Source organism: Tursiops truncatus, chromosome 10 (assembly GCF_011762595.2).
Source record: "Tursiops truncatus isolate mTurTru1 chromosome 10, mTurTru1.mat.Y, whole genome shotgun sequence".
Classification (NCBI taxonomy): Eukaryota; Metazoa; Chordata; class Mammalia; order Artiodactyla; family Delphinidae; genus Tursiops; species Tursiops truncatus.
The window spans coordinates 80,323,460-80,348,673 of NC_047043.1; the positions used below are offsets into that span (position 1 = coordinate 80,323,460).

Genomic DNA, 25,214 nt, shown 5'->3' on the forward strand with positions numbered 1-25,214 from the left:
TTTTTTTACATTTTTCTGAGCGGCTTGAGAACCTATCCTGGGCCAGGGTATATGAGGGATATACTCTGTCTGTCTTCAGTAGCAGACAATTGGAAGCTACATGATCATACAGAAATATAAGGGGATCTCTTGTTGATGTGAACCAGTGATGAACAAGAGGGGAGAAAAAGGTGACAATGCCCAGAACTGATATGGGAAGATAAACTCACAACAGTTTTATTTTCAGAGACAACTGGAAAGACTGTGAAATTTAAAATGCATGCAACATATATATGGCTGGGCTGCACTCATATTTAAAGATGTTTCTTTCACTTTCACAGCAATATTACTAGTATTCTGAGATCTTCCACCTTCATGTTTAGAAATCTTGTCTATTCCCTATTTTCTCTTACTTAAGTCAATTCCTCTATCTGGCCCTCCACTTGCTGAGAGATGCTCTCATATGCTACTGTCTGGAATCAGCCCCACTGCCTGTTTGCTGTCCTCATTCTGCCACCCTGGTCTACTGGCCACACCACCACCAGTTTCCTCTAGTCAAGAAAGATCCTCCAGCTTCTCACAAGTGGGTCCTTTCTGGGGACCTTCTCAAGCAGAGTGGCTGAGCCCCTAGTGAGGCAGCTTTTTCCTTTTCAGCATAGTCTCTATCCCAGAGGACACAGTCTCCAGGAGAGACTTGGGATCAATGAAACCTGACGCTTTTGTGCCCTCAGAGCTATAGCGCCTGCTGCCCAGCCTTCCCCTTTCCTCACTCACAGAGATTCAGCAGGAACCCCTCAACTTTCTAACCAAATCCACTCTTTAGAGATTCTTTCTCCTAACAGGCCCTGATTTCCCAATTGCAGAGTGCATCCAAAATCCTTCTCAGCCTCCTGAGTCCAATGCAAATCAAGGAATAGTACTGGGCATCTGTTCCACGCTCCTGAAAAATTCATGACAGTTAAGAAACCTGGAATGTTCTAAGACAATTAGGAGGTCCATCTGTCCAATGCACACAAAACACCCTTTGGTAGAGTAATCCCACTTCTGTGAAAATCAGCTACAGAAACAAAGATTTTCACTGCAATGTTATTATAAGAGGGAAACACTGAAAACAGCCAAAATGTCCATCAGCATTTGGACATTCGGGTTTGGAAAAACAACTTTTACATATCCACACGATGAAATGATACAATACTATATATCTATCAACCATGATTAAGTATATCTTTATGTATAAACATGGGGAAATGTCCATAGACACTATACGCTTTAAACTGAGTTAATGATTAATATTTAAAAAGTCACATTTGTAAATCATTAAATAGTCATAATGAAATCTAAATGGACAATAACCACATTATTAACTGAGGTTATCTTAAGGAGGTAAGGAGGGGTATTATGGGTAGAACATTACCTTTTTTCAGTACTGCTTCAAATTTTTTGCAATTATCATGTGCTGTCATAAAAAAATAAAAATGTGAGATAAATATAGGCAGTTATTTATAGTGGTTTGTCTTGAATATTTAAATGTTCCTTTCTGTATCAGTCTTTATAGTTTTAATCTGTGGGGTCAGGGATGCCTACACTTGAGGAGGCCTCCAGAAGGCATCTTTAAGAAATATGGCTCATCGTCTTACAACATGACTTCCTAAAGTGTCATGCAAGAAAACTGACAGCAGCAGAAAAACTTTTTTCCCTTTTAAAATACCTCTTGAGCACCTGCAGGAATTCAAAGATTTAAAAAAGTCATAGTCACTGCCCTTCAGAAACTTAAAATCTACTGAAGGAAAGAGATACAAACAAAGAATTACTGAAAAACATGAATGCTTTCACAAGTGGCAAGAACAAAGTATCGTGAGAAGGGGAAATGGTGTCAAGTTAAGCAGGGCAGGAGAAAGAATAGAAGAGCCGGGAAGACAAGAAGAGCTGTGAGTTTTCTAGGTAGATAAAGCTGGGGAGTGAAGATACCAAGGGGTAAACAGCTAAGAAAGGCTACTTTGCTTTTCTATTTATACTTGTGTGGCTGTCTTAGTTACCTATTTAAATTAGAAACCACTATAGCATCACTTCAAATAAACCAGTAAAGCATGCCAAGGACTCAGCACTCAAATTTGTTATTTCAGATCTTCAGAAAACCTCTACTTCAATAAAAGTTTATTTATCTATACTCAGGAACAGCATATAAATGAAAAAACACATTTATGGTCTTTGTTAAATTTAGTTATTTTGCCCTAAGTGCTTTTAAGATCTCCAATAATTTTATCACGGTGGTCTTTAAAAAGCCCCCAATCAGGTACACTCTCACACAGGGCTGTGAAAGCTCCCAAGGGGTCAGTGAGATTCAAACTAAGCAGTTGTTTAATAATAGCAAGAGTTACGTATATGTCCACCCCCTCCTAACCTGCAAATAAACACATATTCCAGACTTAAAATGTTCAACCATTCTAAATGCCAGAAATATAGAACCCCAAACACTGGCTTGGTGATGTTGCTATAAAAAGGAAACCAGGAGGTTCTCATTTTCCATTTTAAAGCGCTACAGTGGTGGATGACATTCTGGAGTTAAGTAGAAGCCAGGAATGACCCACCCCAAGGGAGATGAAGGATCCCAGAACCACTTTCCCATGATATACACATCTACTGTGGTCCAGCATAAACTGTTATGTAGCCTTCAAATTGCATGGAGTTTTAAATGGCAGTGTCTTGCTCTTTTATTGCCTGTCCTGATCCATTCATTGTGCCTGAAATCTAAGTCTATTGCTTGAATGTTAAACACAGGGAGGACTTTAGATTGCATCCTAGAGGATGAAATCATGCAATTTCGGTGAACTAGGAAGAGTTTATATTTGGCTGACTTTCGAGGGTTGCAAAGGCCTGAGAAATAGTTACTTTTTCCTTTTCCTGCTATGCCAGCTTTCGTTGGTTTTCATCCTTCCTTTCTTCCCCTCTGCTTCCTTCTCACCCTTCCTACCCTTCCTTCCTCCTTTTCTCTTACCCTTCCTTGTATTGTTTCCAAATTATTTAAGTGCAAGTTCTATTATATCTAAGATAACTAACTTCAGTTTCAACAGTTCAGTTTCAACAGCCTGAAAGATCAGCACTAACTTCAAATTTCACCTCCCATCACACCCTCCTCAAAACCACTCCCAAATAAGGACTAATACACTTAAATCCCTCAGAATTGGAGCACTCATCATCAACCTGATCTATACCTGACTTCAGAAGCCACAAAGCCTGGACCTACTTTCTTGGACTGTCTTCAGAACAACCTTTCTGATTATCTTTGAAGCATTCAAACTAGGATGGTCTCTTTCTGGGACTTCCTGCATCTTTTTTTTTTTTTTTTTTAATGCCTGGTTTGAGCAAGAATTCATACTGGAATGAGCCAGCCCAAGTGTTATAAATAAGAAATTAAAGAATTAACAAGCTGATGTGCACCCTCTAGGATGCACATCATGGGGAAAAATTAATAAAAATTTTTTGAGTTGAGTTTGGAATTGTTACACTCGAAAACACAGTAAAATACTCAAGAGCTGGCATCCACACCTGGGAAAAGTAAATGAAAATTCTGGCAGGTTTTAAGTAGCTAGTACTAGTGTGGCAGAGAAATAAAATCCTGTTTCATGCTTGACCAAGCAAGCAGTCCTATATGAGGATACCCTCTGAAATCCCAATCACTAGGAGACACTTACTCTCAAGATTCACATTTCATTATGGCAGCTGGAAAGCCACCAGATAAGCCTATTCTTCCTACCCACTGACCGACCTCTCCTTTAAAAATGTGGCCAACATCTGTTCTGTATCCCACACTCTCCCTCACCATCACAGTTTTTTTACTCTGTTTTTCACCTTAGTTTCCAGGAATACGATATCAGACATCTGGAAGTAAATAGCACATCCACAGAACTACCTAAAATATTCCCTTCATCTCCCACTGCTAGTGACCTTAAATCCAGCTGCAGCTTTTTTCAGGTCCCTGACCCTTTCTCTTTACCTCCCATCAAGAGTTTGGAACAGGCTGTCATAATGCATAAACATGATTCCACTGTGGGGAAGGAAGGAGATCTTGCTACCCTAGATGAATTTCCCAGGACACTTGTCCATAAAGCTATGGACAAGTGTCCATAGCTATTTTGTCCATAACCTCAAAATAGGATGGCTTAGCCGTATACAAAGGGAGCGATTTTTATGATGAATTAAATCAACATTGACTCGGGAATGCTACAAAGTCTCACAAACCAGATGCCACCTCTCCTCTGAAGGGCCTTCTAGTTCAAAGGAGATGCCACATCGAAGAGGGGCCACAGAGCTGGGGAGGGCCCTGTCACACTGGATGAAGCCACACTCAGTTTAGCCAATCATGCCCCTCACACCTTCTCTAGTGTTTGTTGCTACTGAAAGGCACACACAGCATGATGCAGAATGAGATGGCCTCATTCCCCTGGAAATGACCAAGCAGGAGTGCCAGGTACATAGTGGGCCCTCAGCATATGGTCATTCATTTATAATCATCACTTCTTTTGCACTGTGAAATCATAATCACAGTATTTATTAGGTGTTTACTGTGGAATAAGATTTGTGCTAAGTGTATTCATTACCCACATTTAACAAATAACTCCACTGAGGTTGAGTTATCCGGAGTAACACAGCTAGCAAGAAGTAGAGTCAGAATGTTTCAGCAAGAAAAATAATTCTAGAGACTGTGCTTTAACCCTTTCACATAAGAGCCTCATTATTGGTTTTTTTTTCCCCCAACATTTTGTTATTAAAATTTCCAATCACATAAAAAAAAAGTTGAATGACAAGTAAAGATCTACACATTCACCACTCGGATTCTATAACTGCTAACATTTAACTACATTTGCTTTATCCCAAATCTCTCCATCCATCACAGCCCATCTTATTTTTTCATGCATTTCAAAGTAAGTTACAGACATCAGTGCAGTTACCCTTAGACTCTTCAGGACTCATAACGGTAACTAAAGTTGATACCTGTTTACAGTTCCTTTTTGGCGAGAGATACAATTTACATACAGTGAAATGCCCAAATCTGAAATGTACCATTCAGTAGGTTTTGACAAATGCATATACCCGTATGACTCAAATCCCAACCAAGAAATACATTGTTGTTTGTGACAGCATATTACTAGAGTGTCCTTAGGACAAAATATCTAAATAGAACAGCACTGACAATGAGGTTATTAAATCTCTTACTGAATTTTCACTGAAACTAAACATAACAAAATATTAAATTCTTACACCTCAGCACAAAGATCAATCCCTGGCCTATAGACAGGCCACCAACAGATATGTGACTATTCAAGGCAGTATAAAAAGCAATCAGTTCTCCCCCGCCCACCCCACGACCTCCAAATCAGAATCCTGCTCGAAACATTCCTAGTCAGAGTCAGTGACATGCAAAGTACTGATTTAAAAAGGGATTTTTTTGTTTGTTTGTTTACCATGAGCATATATAACTTTTTGAAAACAACTAATTATTTTAAAACATGAACTTTTCCAGCCCTGATACTTTGAAAGCTCAGGGAAACTATCAATAATAGCTGCACCAAAGGTGTTTCCTTGCACCATGTCTGTCCTGGTATTTTGGTGTGGCTATTCCATTTTGAAAAGGGAAGTGAATTCTCCTGGGGATTCTTGCAACCTCCAGAAAAGCCAGGATGATGCTTCCAGCCTTAATCTGATGCTTAAGTGATAGAGTGATGAACATGACGATCTTTAACCCAAAGCTTTTCTAGGCTGTCAATGTCCCTGTCACTGCCTGAAATTAACATATTGGGATTGGAGACTTTCCATAAGCCTCCAGGGTTTTTGAAAGAAAACCACTAGAAAGTATTTAGAAGACAAAAGCCAAGACATATGTGCGCTATAACCTACATTACTCTTTTGCAGACTTTAGAAAATACAGATACAAATGTTTTAAAAAAAAAGTCTGCAATGATAGAAAGTCTACATCAACAGTTATCTAGAGGGGGTGAAGTTTCCAATGATTTTTACTTCCTTCTTTAAAGCTTTGATATTACCTGCACTTTTTACAAGTGCTTTATAAATGCTTATGCCATTTATAATCAGAGAAAAACTATTTTCAGATTTAAATAAAATATATGTTTATGTGACCTAGTAAGAACAATAACAATATTATTGCTAAGTGGGGGGGAGGGGGGAAAAGTTTTCCGTAATCGAAAATATGTGTCATTAAATATATGTACATGTATGCATACAGGCATATATAATATGTATACTGAGCATTAATCTGGAATAAAATATACCAAAGTATTAACTGATTATTTGGAGCGGGGGAGGAGATTACTGGTAATTTTTCCTTCTTTTTGACGGCAAATATGCTACAAAGAACATGTATTATTTCTGTGAATTTTTAAAGCAAGTTTATCACACATTAGATTACAGTGGTGCCTGAGATGTGCACAGAACGCTGCCATTCAGCTTCACTGGGCTCTACCACCCCTTCCTCACTTCACGGGCGGTATGACTCAGAATGGAGGACAGAGGCAAAACACGGCCACTTCTCAAATCAGCAACTAATCTTCCAGTTCAAAGCCAGCTATGGTGTTCCCTGGGCCTAGGGACTCACACACCTGTGCTTTCCAGAATTGGTTGCATCTGATCCATGCAAGAAACATGAAGATTCGTCCCTATGAGATTCAGGACAAGTCACTGGGGCTCAAGTCACCAGTTTCCTTAAGGGGACATAAAGGGGTCAAGTGCCCTCTTGAGGTGCCCTTCAGCCCTTCAGATGTATGCGTGGAATTATTAAAGCATCTCCTTTCTATGTACATAAACCTACCATCCCCCTTAAGTCCCTCCCAAAGAAGGAAACATATTGGAGATGATCAGAGTATACTGGTAAGTTAATGAGCCACTGGTAGACAGCCTTGGATCACAACTCAGGTTTTTCCCCTCACTAGCCAGTTGAGTGACCTTGGCCAAAGAATAACAGAACCTCTATTTTCTCATCTATGAAATGAAGCTGATAAAAGTAGCGCTTACCTTTGAGAACTGCTATGACTATTAAATGCTACGGGTTGGCGGGGCGGGGGGGAGGCAGGGAGTATGTAAGGTATGTAAAGTTACTTAACACAATACCTGGCTTACATCCTCACTTATATTTATGTCTTAAGTTTCAAGTAGATGATGATGATAAGGATGAATATGTTGTCCATTCGGCAAAAATGTTTCATAGTAAGTAATAAATGCAGTTTTACTGACTTTTATAAGTGTTTAGATACCGATGTCTTACTATTTTTCCAATCATTCAGAAATGATCAATAAAATGTGCTCATGGTTGATGAGAACATACTAGTTCAAATCAAGTTTTGTTTTTTTTTTGCGGTATGTGGGCCTCTCACTGCTGTGGCCTCTCCCGTTGCGGAGCACAGGCTCCGGACGCGCAGGCTCAGCGGCCATGGCTCACGGACCTAGTCGCTCCGCGGCACGTGGGATCTTCCTGGACCGGGGCACGAACCCGTGTCCCCTGCATCGGCAGGCAGACTCTCAACCACTGCGCCACCAGGGAAGCCCTCAAATCAAGTTTTAAATGGTCAGATACCTTCAAGAGAAACCCAAATCTATAGACATTTAGCATTGTCCTCCTGCTACCTCCCAGATGGACTATTGCTTTTGTAAGTAAACTGAGTATCTCTGGATCCCAGATAGGATTCCCCTGCCACAAATGCACACCATGTTTTTATTTACGTTTGGATAGCAGTTTGTTTAGTTCCAAGGTCTGCATGTTTCCTTACTTTTTGCTCATCTCCCTTTCGATACCCTTGACTGTTGCCTGGAACGAGTGGCCCTGGTCCATCCGCCACGTTTCCTGGCAGAGAACTCATTGCTTGACTCCATCTGGAGTTGCTCAACTTCAGGCCTCATTAGCAGGCTGAGGCTTGTACCAACACAGCACATCCCTCCCCCAGCACTGATGCTGGGTCTGTTCCAGCCCTGTGGCAGCCTGCAGGGGAAGGAAAATGAGCTGGGAGGCAAGCTAGACACAGAAATTGGCTGGCATTTTGTACGTCAGCGTTAGGACACATGGCTCTCTGTCCTTTAGTGTCATTGCTGCCATTGCTATTACTGTTACTATGGTGGTTGAGGCTGTTGTCATGTCTTGAAGACATCACATTTTCAGGACTGTCTACCAAGAACTCGTCAAAGGACTTTATACACCTCATCTCTTTTAATCCTCACATCAGCCCTCTGCATAAGATACTATTCCTAGATATCAGAACACTGAAACTCAGAGAATTGAAGTCCCTTGTCCAAGATCACACACAAGTTGTAAATTCCAGAGCACAGGCTCAGGCCAGAGCTGAAGATCCACCAGCACCATCTGAGCATGACCTCCTACTACCCTCACCAATTCATGTTTGCGGGAGTGAATGAGGTTGGGAGCAGGTAAGGTGACAGTGGTCAGAGAGAAAGCAAGCCACCCACTTCCAAATTTGACCAGAATTCTTGACCATGGGTTCTGGGATCTGTCAACTAAAATGAAGAAAAACTGATGACCCAATAATAGCAAGAACACGAAAGACCTCCCATCTTGAGTCAAACGAAAGGCTATGCCCATAAGGTAGCTCACATGGATTAACAGCTTCACAGACAAACCTTTTAACTGTGTATACAACCAAATGTTTTTGTGATGTATTGTACCTGATCGTCTTGTAATGAAACAAAGCCTACTCTATCAGTGTACTGCCTCAGTACTTTTTTTATTATTATGCATGGTTTTTCTTTTTTAAAGACAGCAGTCCAGGTTGATGGGGTGCAGATGTCAGAGAGGAATTCTCTAAAGGCAAAGGCAACACTGGCCCTTCCTTCTCTGAGGCACCTGTTACCACAGACAGGGATGTCCACGACACAGGAATGCCAGAGTGTGGGCCTGAGTCCACTCTCTAGCATTCGGGTTCCTGGATTCAAACTCTGCTTCAACTCTTTTACTTAGCTGTATAAAATCTTAAAAGTCACCTAACCTCTCTAAACTTCAGTTTTTTCCTCTGTAAAACGGAGAGGATAATAGTAAAGCTCTCATGGGTTACTGGGTAAATTCAAGTATGCAATCCATGTGAGTACTTTGAACAATGCCTGGCAACACAGCAGGTGTTTTCTTTTAAAGAATGTGAACTACTATAGGTTTAATGACTTACATCCTCTGATTTCGCCTCATACATTCCTTAAATAAATCCATTAGCTTTCACATCTTCCTCTAACAAATGTCATTACTGTTTGAGCCTCTGCTAGGTGACAAGCAATATAATGGGTGCTTTGCGCATCTATTATCTTTAATCCTTCCAATAATTCCATAATTTAGAAATTATTGTCCCCAGTCTACAGTAGAAAACACTCAATGGAGTTCAAAAGTTTTTGAGTGACTTGTTAAGGGATATGACCTCCAGCCCATGCTTTTTCTATTATAGTTTCCATTCCAACCAAGAGGGGGATGTGAATGTTATCTGGCTGCCCAGGGCAGCAGCTCATCTACTGAGAGCTGACAGTTCCCCAATCTCACCATGGCCTAGGGGGTATCGCCAGAAATCAGCTTTGGCAACCCACCTGGCATCCAGGCCCTGCCAAGACTAAAGCTGTCCACCACAGATCTTCTGTTAAGGCCACTGCAGCAGGGGAACACTCCCCCGCCCCCTCACCGTGTCACTGTGTTTGGGAAACCTAGGGTAGCTTTGCTGCAAAGAAGAGCCCACTTGCGATTTTAAATGAAATATTTGCTTTACTTAAGTGACAGATTTTTAAAAACCCATTTTTTTTATAAGCCTTTGAGTTCAACTTGCAATTCTTATCATTCTACTAAGTTTGAAATTTTGACATTCACTTTCAAGGTGGCTTTTGATTAAGGTTCAAACAACTCAAGTAGGACACACTAAACTCCCCCTCAGCAATCAGTATCATTTACACATTTAATTATTCTTAAACATTTTAAAGTGAAATTATAAATTGAATGTATCCATTTTCTTTTCTTAAGCACTTCAACTGTTTGACCCAACGAGCAAAACTTTCTCAAGTACTAAATTGCACCAGTAATTCCCTAACAGATTAAGAGATTCAGTGAATTTTAAAACCATTGCAATACTATTTATAATCTTTGTCAAAAGCCTTACATTTCAACATAAAAATTACGAGAGCAGTATCATTTAATGTCTACTCTGTTACTGTAATATGTCAAATTCTCTTAAACATTACAAACACATCAACTAAAACAATATATACAGATAATTAATAATTGATTAGGATTACTCATATGGGTTTTAGAAATTTCATCATCTGTTTGCTAAGCTATCTACCTACCTCGGTTAAAAGTAACATAACAACTAAGGAAACGCTTTTCAAACCTTGTGTCACAGATGACATCACAACTCCAAGGAACTGAGGTCACGCTCTCATCCAGGGTGGGAGTGATTTTTCATGTACTCCTGATGGACAGGATGGAACTGTTTCTAACAGCTGCCAAGACAAATGGGGACCCCAAACACGGTGATCTCCTGGACTATATATGACCCAGAATCACTCAGATTACACCACCAACCTAATACTGCTGAATTCCATCTGATGGCAGCAGACAGAAGTCAGCCACCTTCTGTAGGGCTTTAGCTATTACCTCACTTACTGCATGCATGGTTTTGTGTTTTAGGTTTCCAGGTTTTTTTTTTTTAGCTTTTTAGGAATTTCAGTTGCCTTTTTATTGCTTGAGAACTTTAATGCTATTCCATAAGTTCCTTTATATTCTACTATAATTCCCTTAAACATCTATAAATTTTGTCACTTGATTCAAGACTAAAGTCAGCACTTACTGGACCTCTATCAATTTGGTGCTGGTCTCCTCTACACAATTCTTTATTGCCTCATGGAATTCAGAATTATTTTTGTGTCCTTCTTGCCTAACAGAGGTAGTATCAGTTAGAATTAGGTTTAGCTGTCAAGGGACCAAAAAATTTTAAATTATAATTTTGAAATTTTAAATAAGAGAGAAGTTTATTTTTCTCTCATGTAAAGTCCAGAGGAGAGTTGTTAAGAACTGGTATCATAATCCCACAACCATCACCGTCCCTCAACATATGATTTTGACTTCGTGGTCAAATTGGCTGCCATTGGCTATAACCAAATCATAAGCCCACAGCCAGCTCTGCCAGAGATTGGGAAACACGGTCTCTGCTCCAGGCAGCCATGTACTTAGTGGAAAACTGAGTAGCACCCTGGTACCTGAGAACAAGTGGTGCTGAGGGGGAGAACGGAAATCTCATGAAGGTATTGGCACACGTCTGCTGGAGCCTGAGTACACAGTTACCGAGGGAGGGAGAGAGGTACCTCGTAGACATGTCAGTAGCATATCTGACAGCACCCCAAAACTGAAGATCTTGGAAGGTGTCAGGGTGGTGGGCAGACAGTACCGTTCCAACTGGTCATATCCATAGGTTACAATCAACTGAGGAAATAAGTTTATATAGAAGATAATGAGAGCCAGGTTTCTCTCCGTTGAAGAAAGTATTTCCAAACATGGAAAGGTGAGATGCTAGAAATACCCTTGAGATTTAGGATTAGAATTGGAGGTACTGACATAAACACAATGCTTTTTGTAATGTACGCAAACAAAGAAATATATATGAGTGTGTTTGTAAGTGTGTGTATGTAGAGCAGAATGAATGTGTGTTTTATATACAAGTATATTTGTATATGTGTACGTACATACCCGTATACATGTTTGTGTGTATGTGTGTATCATACCCAACTGTCTCTTAAGATGACCTAAAAGCAATGACATCTCAACAATAATGAGCACAACCACATGCCAAGTGGTTTTCAAATATTACCTCTACTAAAAAGAACCAGGGCTTCTTAGAGAAATGGCTATAATACTACGTCTGGAACAAGAGAAGTACAAGTTGAAATGGGAATATCTTGCGCCAGCAAGTAAGAAAGTGCTCGAAGAAATGACAAAGCCATGTCAAAAATCCTTAAGAATGGATGACAATCCATTGAATAAAACAAGCATTCATAGGTCCTTGATGATATAAATAAATGTTGTAAGGCAGAAGAAAAAGCTCTTCTTTTTAGCAGATTACCAACTCACAAATGTAGGAGAAATAATGGAAATGAGAATCACCAATTGGCAGCTATCACAGAGGTAACTGATTCAGGCAGGAGCAGTCCATGAAGGCCAAGGCTGGTGGGTGGAAGTTAGATGAGGAAAAGGATACTGGTGTAATCTCAGAACTCCTCCCCACAAAATTCTAGTCAATCACAAAAGGAAAATGTCAAATGTAAGGTAGAGAAACCTGGCAGACATCAACTGGACTAGTGGTGTGAAAGGTCACATAGTTTCTGATGTGACCAGCTATGAACAGCTGACTATCATTTTTACGGCAGTTTTTTACCAAGAATGCAGGACCTGAATCTAACCATGAGGAGGCACTGGGTGGACTCAGCCTGAGAGACATTCCACTGAAGGAAAGGCCTGGACATTTTTAAACAAGGACTTGAAAGACAGGGAAAGACCAAGGAAATGTTCCAGAGTAGAAGAGATTGAATAGACATGACAACCAAATGTAACATGTGTTTCTGACTTAGATCTTGGTTCAGGAAAGAAAAAGATACTATTAGGACAGCTGGTAAAGTCCAAAGAGGCTTTGTGGATAGGATGGTAGTAGTGCATCAACATGGTTTCCTGATTTGGAGGGTTGAATGGTGATGATGTAGGAGAGTTTCCTTGTTTGTGGGGAAACACACACCACAATGCTTAGGGTGAAGACGTATCATGTCTGCATCTTGCTCTCAAATGTTAACAGTTGGGGAACTGGGCTGAAAGTGATATGGGAGTTGTTTGTATGGTACTTAGAATTCTCCATAAGTTTGAAATTATTTCAAAATAAAGTATTAAATAAAAAAAATCAAGGTCCGTTGTTCAGGAAGGAGAGCCCCGATACTGAGAGAGCCAGTGGTCTGTGCTGGTCAGGCTACATAGCACGCTGTTGTACCTGCATTATCTTTCTTGTCTTTGTTCAGCTCTAAAGTTATAATCCTTGTTCCCATTGTCTTGTCCTAGTTGTTTGCTTTAACAACATCATTTCCTCTCCTCGGGTCCATCAGTAAGATTCCAACCCACCTTATGTCCAAACCAGTCACAGTTACCACAGGCAATACATTTTGAGGCAGATAACAAGGTGTTTTCAACATCATATTATCTACATAGCATTTAAGAGCTTCTAGACACAATTCTGCCCTGAAGTAACATGCCAAGAAAACAGGAGAACAAGTGTAATACCCAGGCAGTGTCGGGAGCATAAGACTGCACAAACCGTAGAAGATAAAACAGAAGTGAGAGCAGGTTTCAGAACCACACAGCCTTGGGGGACCTGTACACCAAGCACAGAGACCATCCACCACTAGCACAAAGACCTACTTGAACCAGAAGTTTTCCCAAAAGTCTGATCAATGAGTCTCTCAACTAGAATTCTAGACTCTGCTCTTACCAATGTAACTTAGGTTTGCAGACCTATCACTCATGGGAAAAAGAAGAGAGACAATGAGAAATCTCCTTCCTAGTTTCAAATCTACAGATTCCGTCCTCAGTGACGTGAAGAAGGCTGGACACTTTCAGAAATACTAATATCTCAAATTGTGTGGTCATTTATAACACTTGTTAATGTCAATTTATGATCATTGTGTCTGATGCCTATAATGAAGAGAATATACAGTCATTACTTCTAAATATGAACACTTTGCCCTTTCCACATTCAAATTCACAGTCTATAAACATTTATTGAATTCCTACCACTCTGAGCCTTGAACACCAAGATCACTGAAACAGCAGTGCCCTCACTGAGTCCACAGTCTTGGGAAGGGCAGACAAGTAAACTAACAAATTTAATAAAAAGCACATATGACATCAAATTGTTCACCATTTCTAGGTTTGCCCAATGAAGTATTGAACCTTAGGTTATGTTATCTTAACTTATTTTACTGTTTTAAAGTTAGGAACCAAACTAGGGAAACTGAACACACACTAGCTGTGGGCTTCATCATTTAAACGTATCAAGCCATGCGTGATATATCACCTAAATAAGCGGTTTCCAATGTTCATGTCTGAGCTATATCAGAATACCTGTGGCACTTCTTAATAATTCAGAAATCCAGTACTAATGAATCAAAATCCCAGGAATCAGACTCAGAGGAGTTCTTCAGTGAATTCTGATGCACAGCTAAGTATGGAAGCTTCTGACTTAACCGTCACTAATTCTGAGAGTGACTTTAGCTCACTACAACACTAGTTGGCAAAATAAAAATCAGTCCCTTGGCTGTGAAATTTACAAGACTGCTGATTAATTCATTTGAATATGATTAAACTGCTTCCCTCTACCCTGGGTTTGTGGACAGTGAGGAACCAAGATGTTTGCTGTAGCATCCATTATTAATGCCATTCCTTTCCAAAGGCTGTCCCTTTGACCTCTGTTTATCCCTCCTGGTCTCCTCTATGAGTTTGTAGTTACTTGCTGTTATGTGCAATTACATCATGCTGAGTATGAGGACACCCCACAAGCTGTTAGCTATATTAACTTAATAATAGATTTCAGAGTGTGATTTCCAATTAATTTCATTTTCCATATGCAAATGCATCTCCATGGGAAGCCAGAATTATAGAGTAACCATATGGTGCCTCGTAAGTAACAATTAAAACTAATTTTCTATTCTTTCACACTAAAAAAAAAAATCATACAGTTTAAATGCCACAGAGAAAATTGAAACTTCAACAGCATCTGTAGCTCTCTAGAAAGAAGATGCCCCACTTTCCACATTTATGTCCTGATACTCCAGCTTCTAGCTTGGCAGTGAGTGGCTAGGTAAGGACTGAGCTCTCGCCTGGCTTTTTGCATGTTTGCTTCTTCACTGCTTTTCCCCTGGTGGAATGTCTCAGGGCAGCTGTGAGAAAGTCCTCGGCTGTCCATTTCACATCAGTGAGTTGGGCTGAAAGAACAGTTTCCTTTTGAAACAGGTGATTTCTGGTAATAGAACTTTTCTACAGACCCATTTCCAAAAGGTGATGTCTGAAACAATGCTGCCATCTGCCCAAGCCAGGGGGAAAAATACACAGTCCCACTGAAAGCAGGTGATGTTTTTTAAGCCATGAATATAATTGTTCTAGGCTAAGGAGGGCTGGGGGGAAGAGCCGCTCCCTCTGGAAACTAAGGCTAGTGTGTTAATCGGATGGATGGCCCTTTTATACTTAACATAGGATATAATTTTGTCAATCCCCAAGGGTCGAATTTTGGCAGAATCATCAGCTGAGAGGTTAAAAAACAAAGCAAAACATATCAAGACTCTTTTCAAGATATATAGTGTGACAAAATCCTCAATTTTATTCGTCTTTCACCATTTTCAACTCTAAACCTGTCAAGTTTTTATGTGAGAGCAACCTTGCCATAACACACCCTGCTCACAGCAATGTGTGAGGGTAATGCAGGTGAGTGCTCTGTACCCCCAAACTTCTCATCACCACCCCCAGCCCTGAGACTAAGCCAGCCTCTGTTCCTCTATGGGACAACCTCTGGTGACTTTCTAGTGTCTCTTCCCAGTAACCCCAACATCCCTGGATCATCACACCCATCTCCCTTTTCACATCCCTGGAAAAACAAACTCCTCTCTTCTTTCAAATTACTAAATATCAAAGCATCCAAATTCCAGTCTTTCTGCCCAACCCAACCCTACATGGCAGAGATTACTATTAATATTATTTAATGCACAAGTTTCCCTCACCCAGCCCTATTTTTTCCCTTCCACCCTCACCTACACACACAGAGTGAATATAAAAACAGCATGACAAACATAAAATCAGCAAATTAATATTAACACAGTTGTATACTTTGTTCATCTAGGATGGGCGATTTCTGACCCTGCCAGATGCTTGGAGAATATCTAAAAAATTCTCTTTGATAGCTAACCTTTTTTTTTTCTGCAGGGAGTGACACAACCTTCTCAGTCATTTAGTATTATATTCAGTTTGTCTTATTCCCAGAGACTATTTGCATCGTGTTTTCATGCCTCCTACAAATGCACTGAGCAAAAGTAATAAGCAGCGGTGCTTCTTATTTTTTGTTGTAAGGAATTAATAACCACTAAACACATCAGTCATTCACCCCCTTCTTGTGGACACTGATGAACACCATGAAAATGAAGTCATCAGATTATACTACAAAGCTACAATAGTCAAGACAGTATGATACTGGCACAAAAACAGAAATACAGACCAATGGAACAGGATAGAAAGCCCAGAGATAAACCCACACACATATGCTCACCTTATCTTTGATAAAGGAGGCACGAATATACAGTGGAGAAAAGACAGCCTCTTCAGTAAGTGGTGCTGGGAAAACTGGACAGCTACATGTAAAAGAATGAAATTACAACACTCCCTAACACCATATACAAAAATAAACTCAAAATGGATTAAAGACCTCAATGTAAGGCCAGACACTATAAAACTCTTAGAGGAAAACATAGGCAGAACACTCTATGACATAAATCATAGCAAGATCCTTTTTGACCCACCTCCTACAGAAATGGAAATAAAAGTAAACAAATGGGACCTAATGAAACTTCAAAGCTTTTGCACAGCAAAGGAAACCATAAACAAGACCAAAAGACAACCCTCAGAATGGGAGCAAATATTTGCAAATGAAGCAAGTGACAAAGGATTAATCTTGAAAATTTACAAGCAGCTCATGCAGCTCAATATCAAAAAAACAAACAACCCAATCCAAAAATGGGCAGAAGACCTAAATAGACATTTCTCCAAAGAAGATATACAGAGTGCCAACAAACACATGAAAGGATGCTCAACATCATTAATATTAGAGAAATGCAAATCAAAACTACAATGAGATATCATCTCACACCGGTCAGAATGGCCATCATCAAAAAATCTAGAAACAGTAAATGCTGGACAGGGTGTGGAGAAAAGGGAGCCCTCTTGCACTGTTGGTGGGAATGTAAATTGATACAGCCACTATGGAGAACAGTATGGAGGTTCCTTAAAAAACTAAAAATAGAACTACCATACGACCCAGCAATCCCACTACTGGGCATATACCCTGAGAAAACCAGAATTCAAAAAGAGTCATGTACCAAAATGTTCATTGCAGCTCTACTGACAATAGTCAGAACATGGAAGTAACCTAAGTGTCCATCAACAGATGAATGGATAAAGAAGATGTGGCACATATATACAATGGAATATTACTCAGCCATAAAAAGAAACGAAATTGAGTTATTTGTAGTGAGGGGGATGGACCTAGAGTCTGTCGTACAGAGTGAAGTTAAGTCAGAAAGAGAAAAACAAATACTGTATGCTAACACATATATATGGAATCTAAAAAAAAGAAAAAAAAAAAGGTCATGAAGAACCTGGGATGGGAATAAAGACACAGACCTACTAGAGAATGGACTTGAGGATACGGGGAGGGGCAAGGGTAAGCTGGGACAAAGTAAGAGAATGGCATGGACATATATACACTACCAAACGTAAAATAAATAGCTAGTGGGAAGCAGCTGCATAGCACAGGGAGATCAGCTCGGTGCTTTGTGACCACCTTGTGGGGGGATAGGGAGGGTGGGAGGGAGGGAGACGCAAGAGGGAAGAGATATGGGGACATATGTATATGTATAACTGATTCACTTTGTTATAAAGCAGAAACTAACACACCATTGTAAAGCAAGTATACTCCAATAAAGTTAAAAAAAAAGAACACCCCTCCCCCATGATTAACCATATTTTGCTTTTGCACCAAAAAAAAACTTTGTTAATGTAAAAAAAAAAATGAAATAAAACTTTCAAAGATAGAAAATGAAGTCAGTTCCTTGATATCTTTCGCTTTCTTGCATTAATTTTAGATTAAACATTGCCAATGTTAAGGCAATATTTTACGTGGCATTTCACGCTAAGCAAATATTAAAGTTCTCAACAACTGTTTTTAAAAAATCCCCTTATGGCTGACAGAAGAATTAGCGTAAAGCTTAGCAGCTGCAGCATCCGACCTGCTTTGCTAACCATATAAAACATAATGAGCTGAAAGATTACGTGTATCTTCATATTCCAGCAAAAATAAATATTTGGAAAAACAAAAATTTGATCAAACACCTCCCCCAATATTCAATCATCATTTGATCAATCATTCCCTCTCAGTTTCCCACTTTTTTCCACCTTATTCCCACCACCTCCATGAAAATAACTTAAGAAATTCTTAGAGTTTCACTTTTCAAACTTCCGATGAAATGAAGTTTTTATCATGTGCATCCTAGGTTTCTGTACTCCTGTCTTTATCAGTTTAAAATGCAGACAAATACCCATTTGACACACACTTAGGTAAATAAATCTAGTGGTTGCTAGTCTGCTATCACAGTACATTACAGGGGTTTCCAAAACCCAATCTTCCATTTTTTGAAGGTCACTCCTCCATTTATCAGTCATCCAGGAGGCTCAGATGACAAAGTTAGAACCAAAGACTGGGCCAGACCAACATTTGATTTCCACCAAGGTTTGAGTCCTGTTTCTACATCCCTGCCTCCATTTCCTTTTTCATTTTATGGTGTAAGGGGAACAAGTCAGTGAGAGGATGAAAAGTCATTGCTCATTAAAGCCACCCTCCCCCTTCAGCACCCTCCCTCAGGGCAGATGAGTGGAGCACAAACATATTCATCGTGTACTCTTCTTTGCATAATCTTCAGTCCTGGAGGTTTTCTTCCATGTTTGCCCTTTAAAGTGCACCCAAAGAACCCAAGTACCCCAATTATATATAATAAGGAAACAGTATGATATTAATGGTCAAGAGCATACCAAATTACATAAACATTTTCAACATCAATTTCCTTGCCTGTAAGATGAAGGCAACGTCTTTCACTTCATAAGGTTGCTGAAGAATTAAAACGACCTGATTTGGGACTTCCCTGGCGGTCCAGTGGTTGAGACGCCGTGCTTTCACTGTAGGTGGCATGGGTTCGATCCCTGGTCGGGAACTAGGTTCCCGTATGCCACGCCGCGGGGCGAAAAACAAACAAAAGAACTGATTTTTATATAAATTGCCCCAAGACAACACCTGGCACAAAGTAAGTGCTCAGTAGGTGGTGTTTCCTATTACTGCTATGAATATTATTACGGCTAAAAAGTTTGGGCTGTATGTATTACACGATACAAAAAATATATATTTATATATTTTAATACTATAATTTCTAAACTGTATAATTACATAGTTTATATTTTATTATATTAACTGCATGTTCAATATAATTTATAACTTATAAATTGATATATATAATTTATATTTTTAATTCATTTTATTATAGTTTATTATTTATGATTATAACATATAATACATTAAGTGAATTTTGTTATCCTTATTCTCTGAAAATCTCATTACAGAAACTGACTGTAAAGGCCTTGGGTACACCCAAAGCCAGGGTCAGAAATCACCATCTCAGGGAATTCTCCGGAAATCTGCCATGAACAGTGAAGAAGAGTGTAGTGCCATAAGGAGAACCAAGCCTCCTACTCTTGTTCTGATTTTCATCACGTCCAGCCATCAGTAAGAAGTTCTACTCCTACTTCCCTGAGTTTCAAGTCCTCAGCCAGCTTGGAATAATACTTTCATGCCTTTAACGAGAACAGAGGGGGTGACGAGGCCAGAGGAAATGCTTAAGTAAATATGGTACTTCCACAAACTGGGATATTATGCAGTGTCAGAAAAGAATGAAGAAGTTCCTTATATAATGATCTCTAAGACATTTTTCAGTGAAAAATGGCAAAGTACAGAACAGAATGTATAATACTCTACCTTTCGGGCTGACCAGGCCTGGCAACATTTCAACTATTAGCAGATGCTAGAAAAGAAAAGTACTAGTTGTCCCTGAAGTTTTCTTTTGCCAATTAAGTAATATGTGTGAAGAAATAAAGGGGGAAGAACAAGAAGATGAAAACTTCAAGATTATAATAATATTTCCTATTAGAAAAATCAAGCATATCTGCAAGAGCAATGTCACCTGACCAACTTCACAGGCTTTTTTCTTTTTGTAAACAGAGCACGCTGCCAGCATCAGGGGTAAACAGTCTCCATTTTTTTGGACAGCTTTCTTCCCCTTGGAACGTTACACCTGAAATGTTGGATCCCAGCATAGACACGTTGCTGAGCTGATTTACAGGGCTCACTGTGCTGGGGTTTTTTTCCTACTAGTATTCATTCACTCCAGTATATATTCCATGTTGGAAAGTGATTTAGAGTTTCGGCAACCTACAAAACAGTCTTCCAAAATAAGGAAGGATATAAGTTGGAGTGGCAGGCTACATTAGTGAAACTGGGTAAAAACCGAACAACACAATTATAATCTCTATATTCACTGTAACGAACAAGAGTTCCTACATGAAATCCTCTCTTGTGGGTGCTTTGCATCCCTGTCTCAACTATCAGTTTCAGAATCTGCAGAGAACAGTCGGAGCTTGAAATCCTGGTACTCCAGTAGAAAAGTGTCTTAATTTTAAAAAATAATCATTGACATAAGCATATACTACTATTTGTAATCTTAGAGCAACATTTTTCCTTTGTAAAGTGTACCTTGTATTATAGTACTTCTATTCTTCCCACAGGATTTTTTATAATGAACATATATTTTCAAACTGTAGCATTTGAAAATCAAAGTAACTGTAACCTAACAGAATCAATCAAACCTTAGCTTAAATAGAAATTGACATGACTGCCTTATTAAATATGTGGTATATGCCAGGCACTGTGCTGGGTGCTGGGGATAGAGAAGCAAATATAATAAACGGGGTCCTTGCTTTGACCAGGCTCATGTCCCATGTCTGGTAGGGAAGTGGGGCTCATTCCACAAATAATTTCATAAACTATTTGATGAAGACATATATATTCTTTACTAGTTCCTTATTTATGAAGAGTTAGTAATAAAAATTCTAGTGAATATAGTGTAGTTTTCTTTTTAACAGGCATTACAGGATGGCTTGAGGGTATCCATGTGAAAACCAGGTATTTTATGATTTCAGTCTTACACCCAACTCTATAATCCAATATTAGCTATTAAAATACAAACACGCCATGTTTCTAAAAATGTATCACATGTCACTGGTCACCCCCCTGAGTCCAAACCACTTAACATCGGCATACAAACAAATGCCCTTCATAATCCATCAGCGTGAGAAATCCCACTGCCCCTGAGAAGCCTTCTCAACTGCCAGCTAAGGTTTGTAACCCTCCACCTTCCCACGGTAACTTATCCATACGTCTACTACTACATTTATTGCTTTGTACTAGAGTTATCTGTCACCCCTGTAACCTGTGAGCTCCTTGGGTGCGGGAATTATGTCTCACTCGTGACGTGTCACCAGCACCTTCTCCAGTGCCTGGCACACTGCAGTCACTGGATACAGGTCTGCTGAACGCATCTGTGACAGAGGATGAACGAAACCCAGCAAGGCGGCTATCACTCAAAGTTCTCCACGGTTCCACAAAGCACATCCACTGCTTAAACTGGAAATGCCCTAAATTTCGTCTCCATCTCAGCTATCTACCATATCTGAAAATCATTCCTTTCTCTTCTTATCTTTTCTTTACTCAGGTGCACTCTATTCCAATTACTGTGGTGACAACCTCAGCTCCATCGGTCAGAGAGAGTACAGCCTACTGGAAGGAACCACACACTTGTCCACTCGAGACAAGATTTTTAAACTCAAAACAAGCATTTGCAGGGAGATGCTCAAGCACCAGGCAGCTGATGAACCCTTTTAATGAATTCCTTGGTTCTTTGAAGATGGTGAACTTTCTAGCACGTCTTTGACTTTATAAAGTTATGTCTTTACCCCCTCAGATTGTAAATTTAGAGTCAATTTAGAGAAATAAATCTGAAAATACTACAGGGGGAAAATGGTTTAAGTTCTAATTCATCAACTGATGGACTTTAATACAATCATTATAATTACATTTGGGGGGACTATTTAACGACAAGAGAAAATTCTCATATACTCTGTGTTAATATAAAGAGCAGACTATAACTGTATATAAACTATGATCTACATTTTGTGAAATAAAGCTGTATGAAAATAGTTAATATATGTATATACATATAGAAAAACATATATCTATATAACTATATATCAACATATATCTATATAAACATATATCTATATGTATATGCATATAGAAAAACAAAAGGGACCAACTAAATTATTATCTCTCTGTGGACAAGTTAAATGGGTGAGTTCTACTTCCTTCTTCATAATTCTCTCTGGTTTCAACTTTTTCTACTATGACCATTATTACCTATAGAAATTCTGAAAATAATGTACTTTTTTTTTAAAGTAAAAAGCGTGAGTTCTTAACAGATAATTATAGTGGATTTTACAAAGTAACAATTTTTCCTCTATCTTCCACTAATATACTTTTCTATTTTCAATTGAATTGTATTCATTAAAAACACAAACAACACAAGTAAAGATGAGCTATTATGCTTCTCACCATAGCAAATAACTTTTCAAGAAATTTGAAAGATAAAACTATCTAGGATTTTAAAGATTAATGGTTACCCTCATATTATGGATTTCTTCTATTCTTTATTTTTAATGCCTCATAACTACAATATGTTTAAGCTCCTTCAGAAAGGAAGAAGAAATACCAATGAAATCAACAAAATACTTTTAAACATAAGGTAATGCTGCATTTTACTATGACAGAACTATACTTCTTATGTCAGAAGTTTCAGGACAAAGAAAAGAGTAATCCGAAAACATTCTGACAATATTTGTATTCATGTCGCTCTTTATTCCCACTTGCACAAAAGAAAATTCTAGTCTCTTTTTAATTTATTCCATTTGGAAAGAGGTTGCTTAAAGTCCACCAGAGAGATGGGACCCAAATCAAGCATCCCACCTTGCCCTCTATTGAGACTGTCAGCTTTTCCTTTTGATCTTTCTTTGCACTTGAAGAACATAAAATTGATTTTTTCCCAGTTGAACCAAAGTAGAGGAGGGGCAATGTTTTATTAAAAGATTCTTCATTCCCCTAGCATAATCCATCTTCTTTATACACAAAGAAAATCTGTCTTTTTGTTCTTGAGAAAATGTTTTCAGAAACTATTGCTCTGGAAAGTTAATTCAATTGTAGGTAACACCAAAAAAGAGAAAGGGAGAAAAGAAAAGATGATGATGACAACACTATTAGCTGCCTCAGCAAAGAAGAAAGACGTGTGTTGATTAGCTCTCTCAAGAATAGCTGGCAGAAATGAAACTCCACCAAAATGTAAAACACGGGCACCTTGGAGGCCAGTCTTGCATGACTATTGTTGTACCTGAGAGAGGGAGACCACGACAGCAAAAGAACCTGTATTAGAGTCATTGAACACTTTTCAATTTAGGAAAAACATCACTGTTGGGCTTAAATGTGCTAAAGAAAATGGCATTCATGTTACACAAAAGGCAACAGAGTAAGGAGAATCCAAAGTGATCCCTCAAATGAGAAAAAAGTGCGGGGTGTGGTTTTCCAACCAAATGGTGGAACCCAGCCAGCTACAACTCTGAAGGAAAAACATCAAATAAATTTTAAAGTGGCAAAGTAAGGGAAGGATGAAAAATAAATAGAAGTCTAAAAATTAATATGATTCTTTACTTCTATGTAAGCCCAAGATTCTATAGCAACACAAACAGAGGCAAATGAGAGAGAAAATGTGAGAAAACAAATGCTTTCCATTTTGGTCTTACAGAAAGCTTAAGTGACTTCTCTTTCTTTTTTAAAAAAAATGTATTTAAGAAAATAACATATGTATTTTATTTTTTAGAGCAGTTTTTTAAGTTCGCAGTAAAACTGGCAAACAACCGATTAATTATGCCTACATAATGGAATGCCAGTAAAAACCCTGGCCACCAAACTCAGACAATCTTCCCTGGTTGGCAATGCTGTGTGTCATGTCACACATTAATGCTGGGATGGTAACATGTGCTGACTCCACAGGCAAAGGACAAAGGAACTTCCCAAGGAAAAAGGACAAAGCAACTTCATGTATGGAACCCTCCCAAACTCTGCTTTACACATGTCTTCCTCGGGCTGATTTTAATCTGTATCCTTTCCCCATGTGCATAACAGCTTGGAGTGAGATCTATGAGTCCTCTTAGCAAACTAGCAAACCTGAGAGTAGTTTTTGGAAACCCCCAAACTTGAAGTTGGTGTCAGAATTAAAGACAGTCTTGGAAACTGTGCCCTCTAACTTTGCAGTTTGGCTACCTGCAGGTAGGAGTGAAACCTCAGGTATCATCACTGCAGTAGCATTTCTTCCAAATGCCCCAAACTTTTAATCATGATTTCCTTCCGTACACCACAGCACATAATCCTAATTTGCCTGCTAGTTACAGTGGTTCTAAACTCAGGGTGATTCTATTCCTCATAGGATGTTTGACAATGTCTGGACACATTTTTGGTGGTTTCAACTGAGAGATGCTATTAGATTCTAGAGAGACGTCAGGGATGTTACTAAACATCCTACAATGCACAGCATCACCCCCACAACAAAGGATTATCCAATCCAAAGTGTCAAAGGTGTCAAGTTTGAGAACCCCTGCATTAGAACTTTGACAGTCACAGGGTGAAACCCCAGATCTGAGATGACAACTCTAGAAATAGTGAGGAGATGGCACCTGAATTCCAAGGGGCAGTGTTCAAATTCCCATTCCACATAAGTCACTATGGTTTGACATTGGACAAACTTCTAAACCTTTGGCCCCCAATTTCCTAATTTGTAAAATGAAACTAATCATTAAGATTAACCCCACAGAATTGTTTAGAGAAGAAGTAAAGCTATATATTAAAATGAGTTAGCAAAGTATACGGACCAAAGTAAGCACCGGCTGAATGTTCACTCTGTCAGTTAACTGTCCTTGTATAATGAAAACCATTAAAAAAAATGTTTATTGATTGGAACACTGGTAAAAGCAGGTTTACAAATCAGTTTTTCTTAATGTGTTGCAGAATAGATAGATGACTCCTGACATCCTTTAGATGTCATAAATATGAGCTGTCAACAAATTATTTCTTTCTATGTAAAATTTGTCTTCTCTGCCCATGACCTTTTTTTCCCCCTCTTTCCTTTCATCATCATATGTGGTAGCTTTTCTGAACCAAGAAACAAAGTTTATATCACACATGAGAGTTACT

General features: G+C 39.0%; 1 protein-coding gene across 7 annotated transcripts in view; it reads right to left on the reverse strand.

Annotated features, from left to right (window-relative positions):
* The window catches only part of SUCLG2 (succinate-CoA ligase GDP-forming subunit beta), a 312,483-nt gene that overhangs the window by 192,942 nt on the left and 94,327 nt on the right, over nt 1-25,214 (reverse strand). Inside the window, exon 1 of one of the 7 annotated variants that reach the window (XM_073787534.1) lies at nt 1,394-1,457. The exons of the other annotated variants lie outside the window; for them this stretch is intronic. Coding sequence (XP_073643635.1) covers nt 1,394-1,442 — 49 coding nt within the window. The 5' untranslated portion in view covers nt 1,443-1,457. Of the gene's footprint in view, nt 1-1,393; nt 1,458-25,214 lie in introns of those variants that run through there. 7 annotated transcript variants of the gene reach the window in all.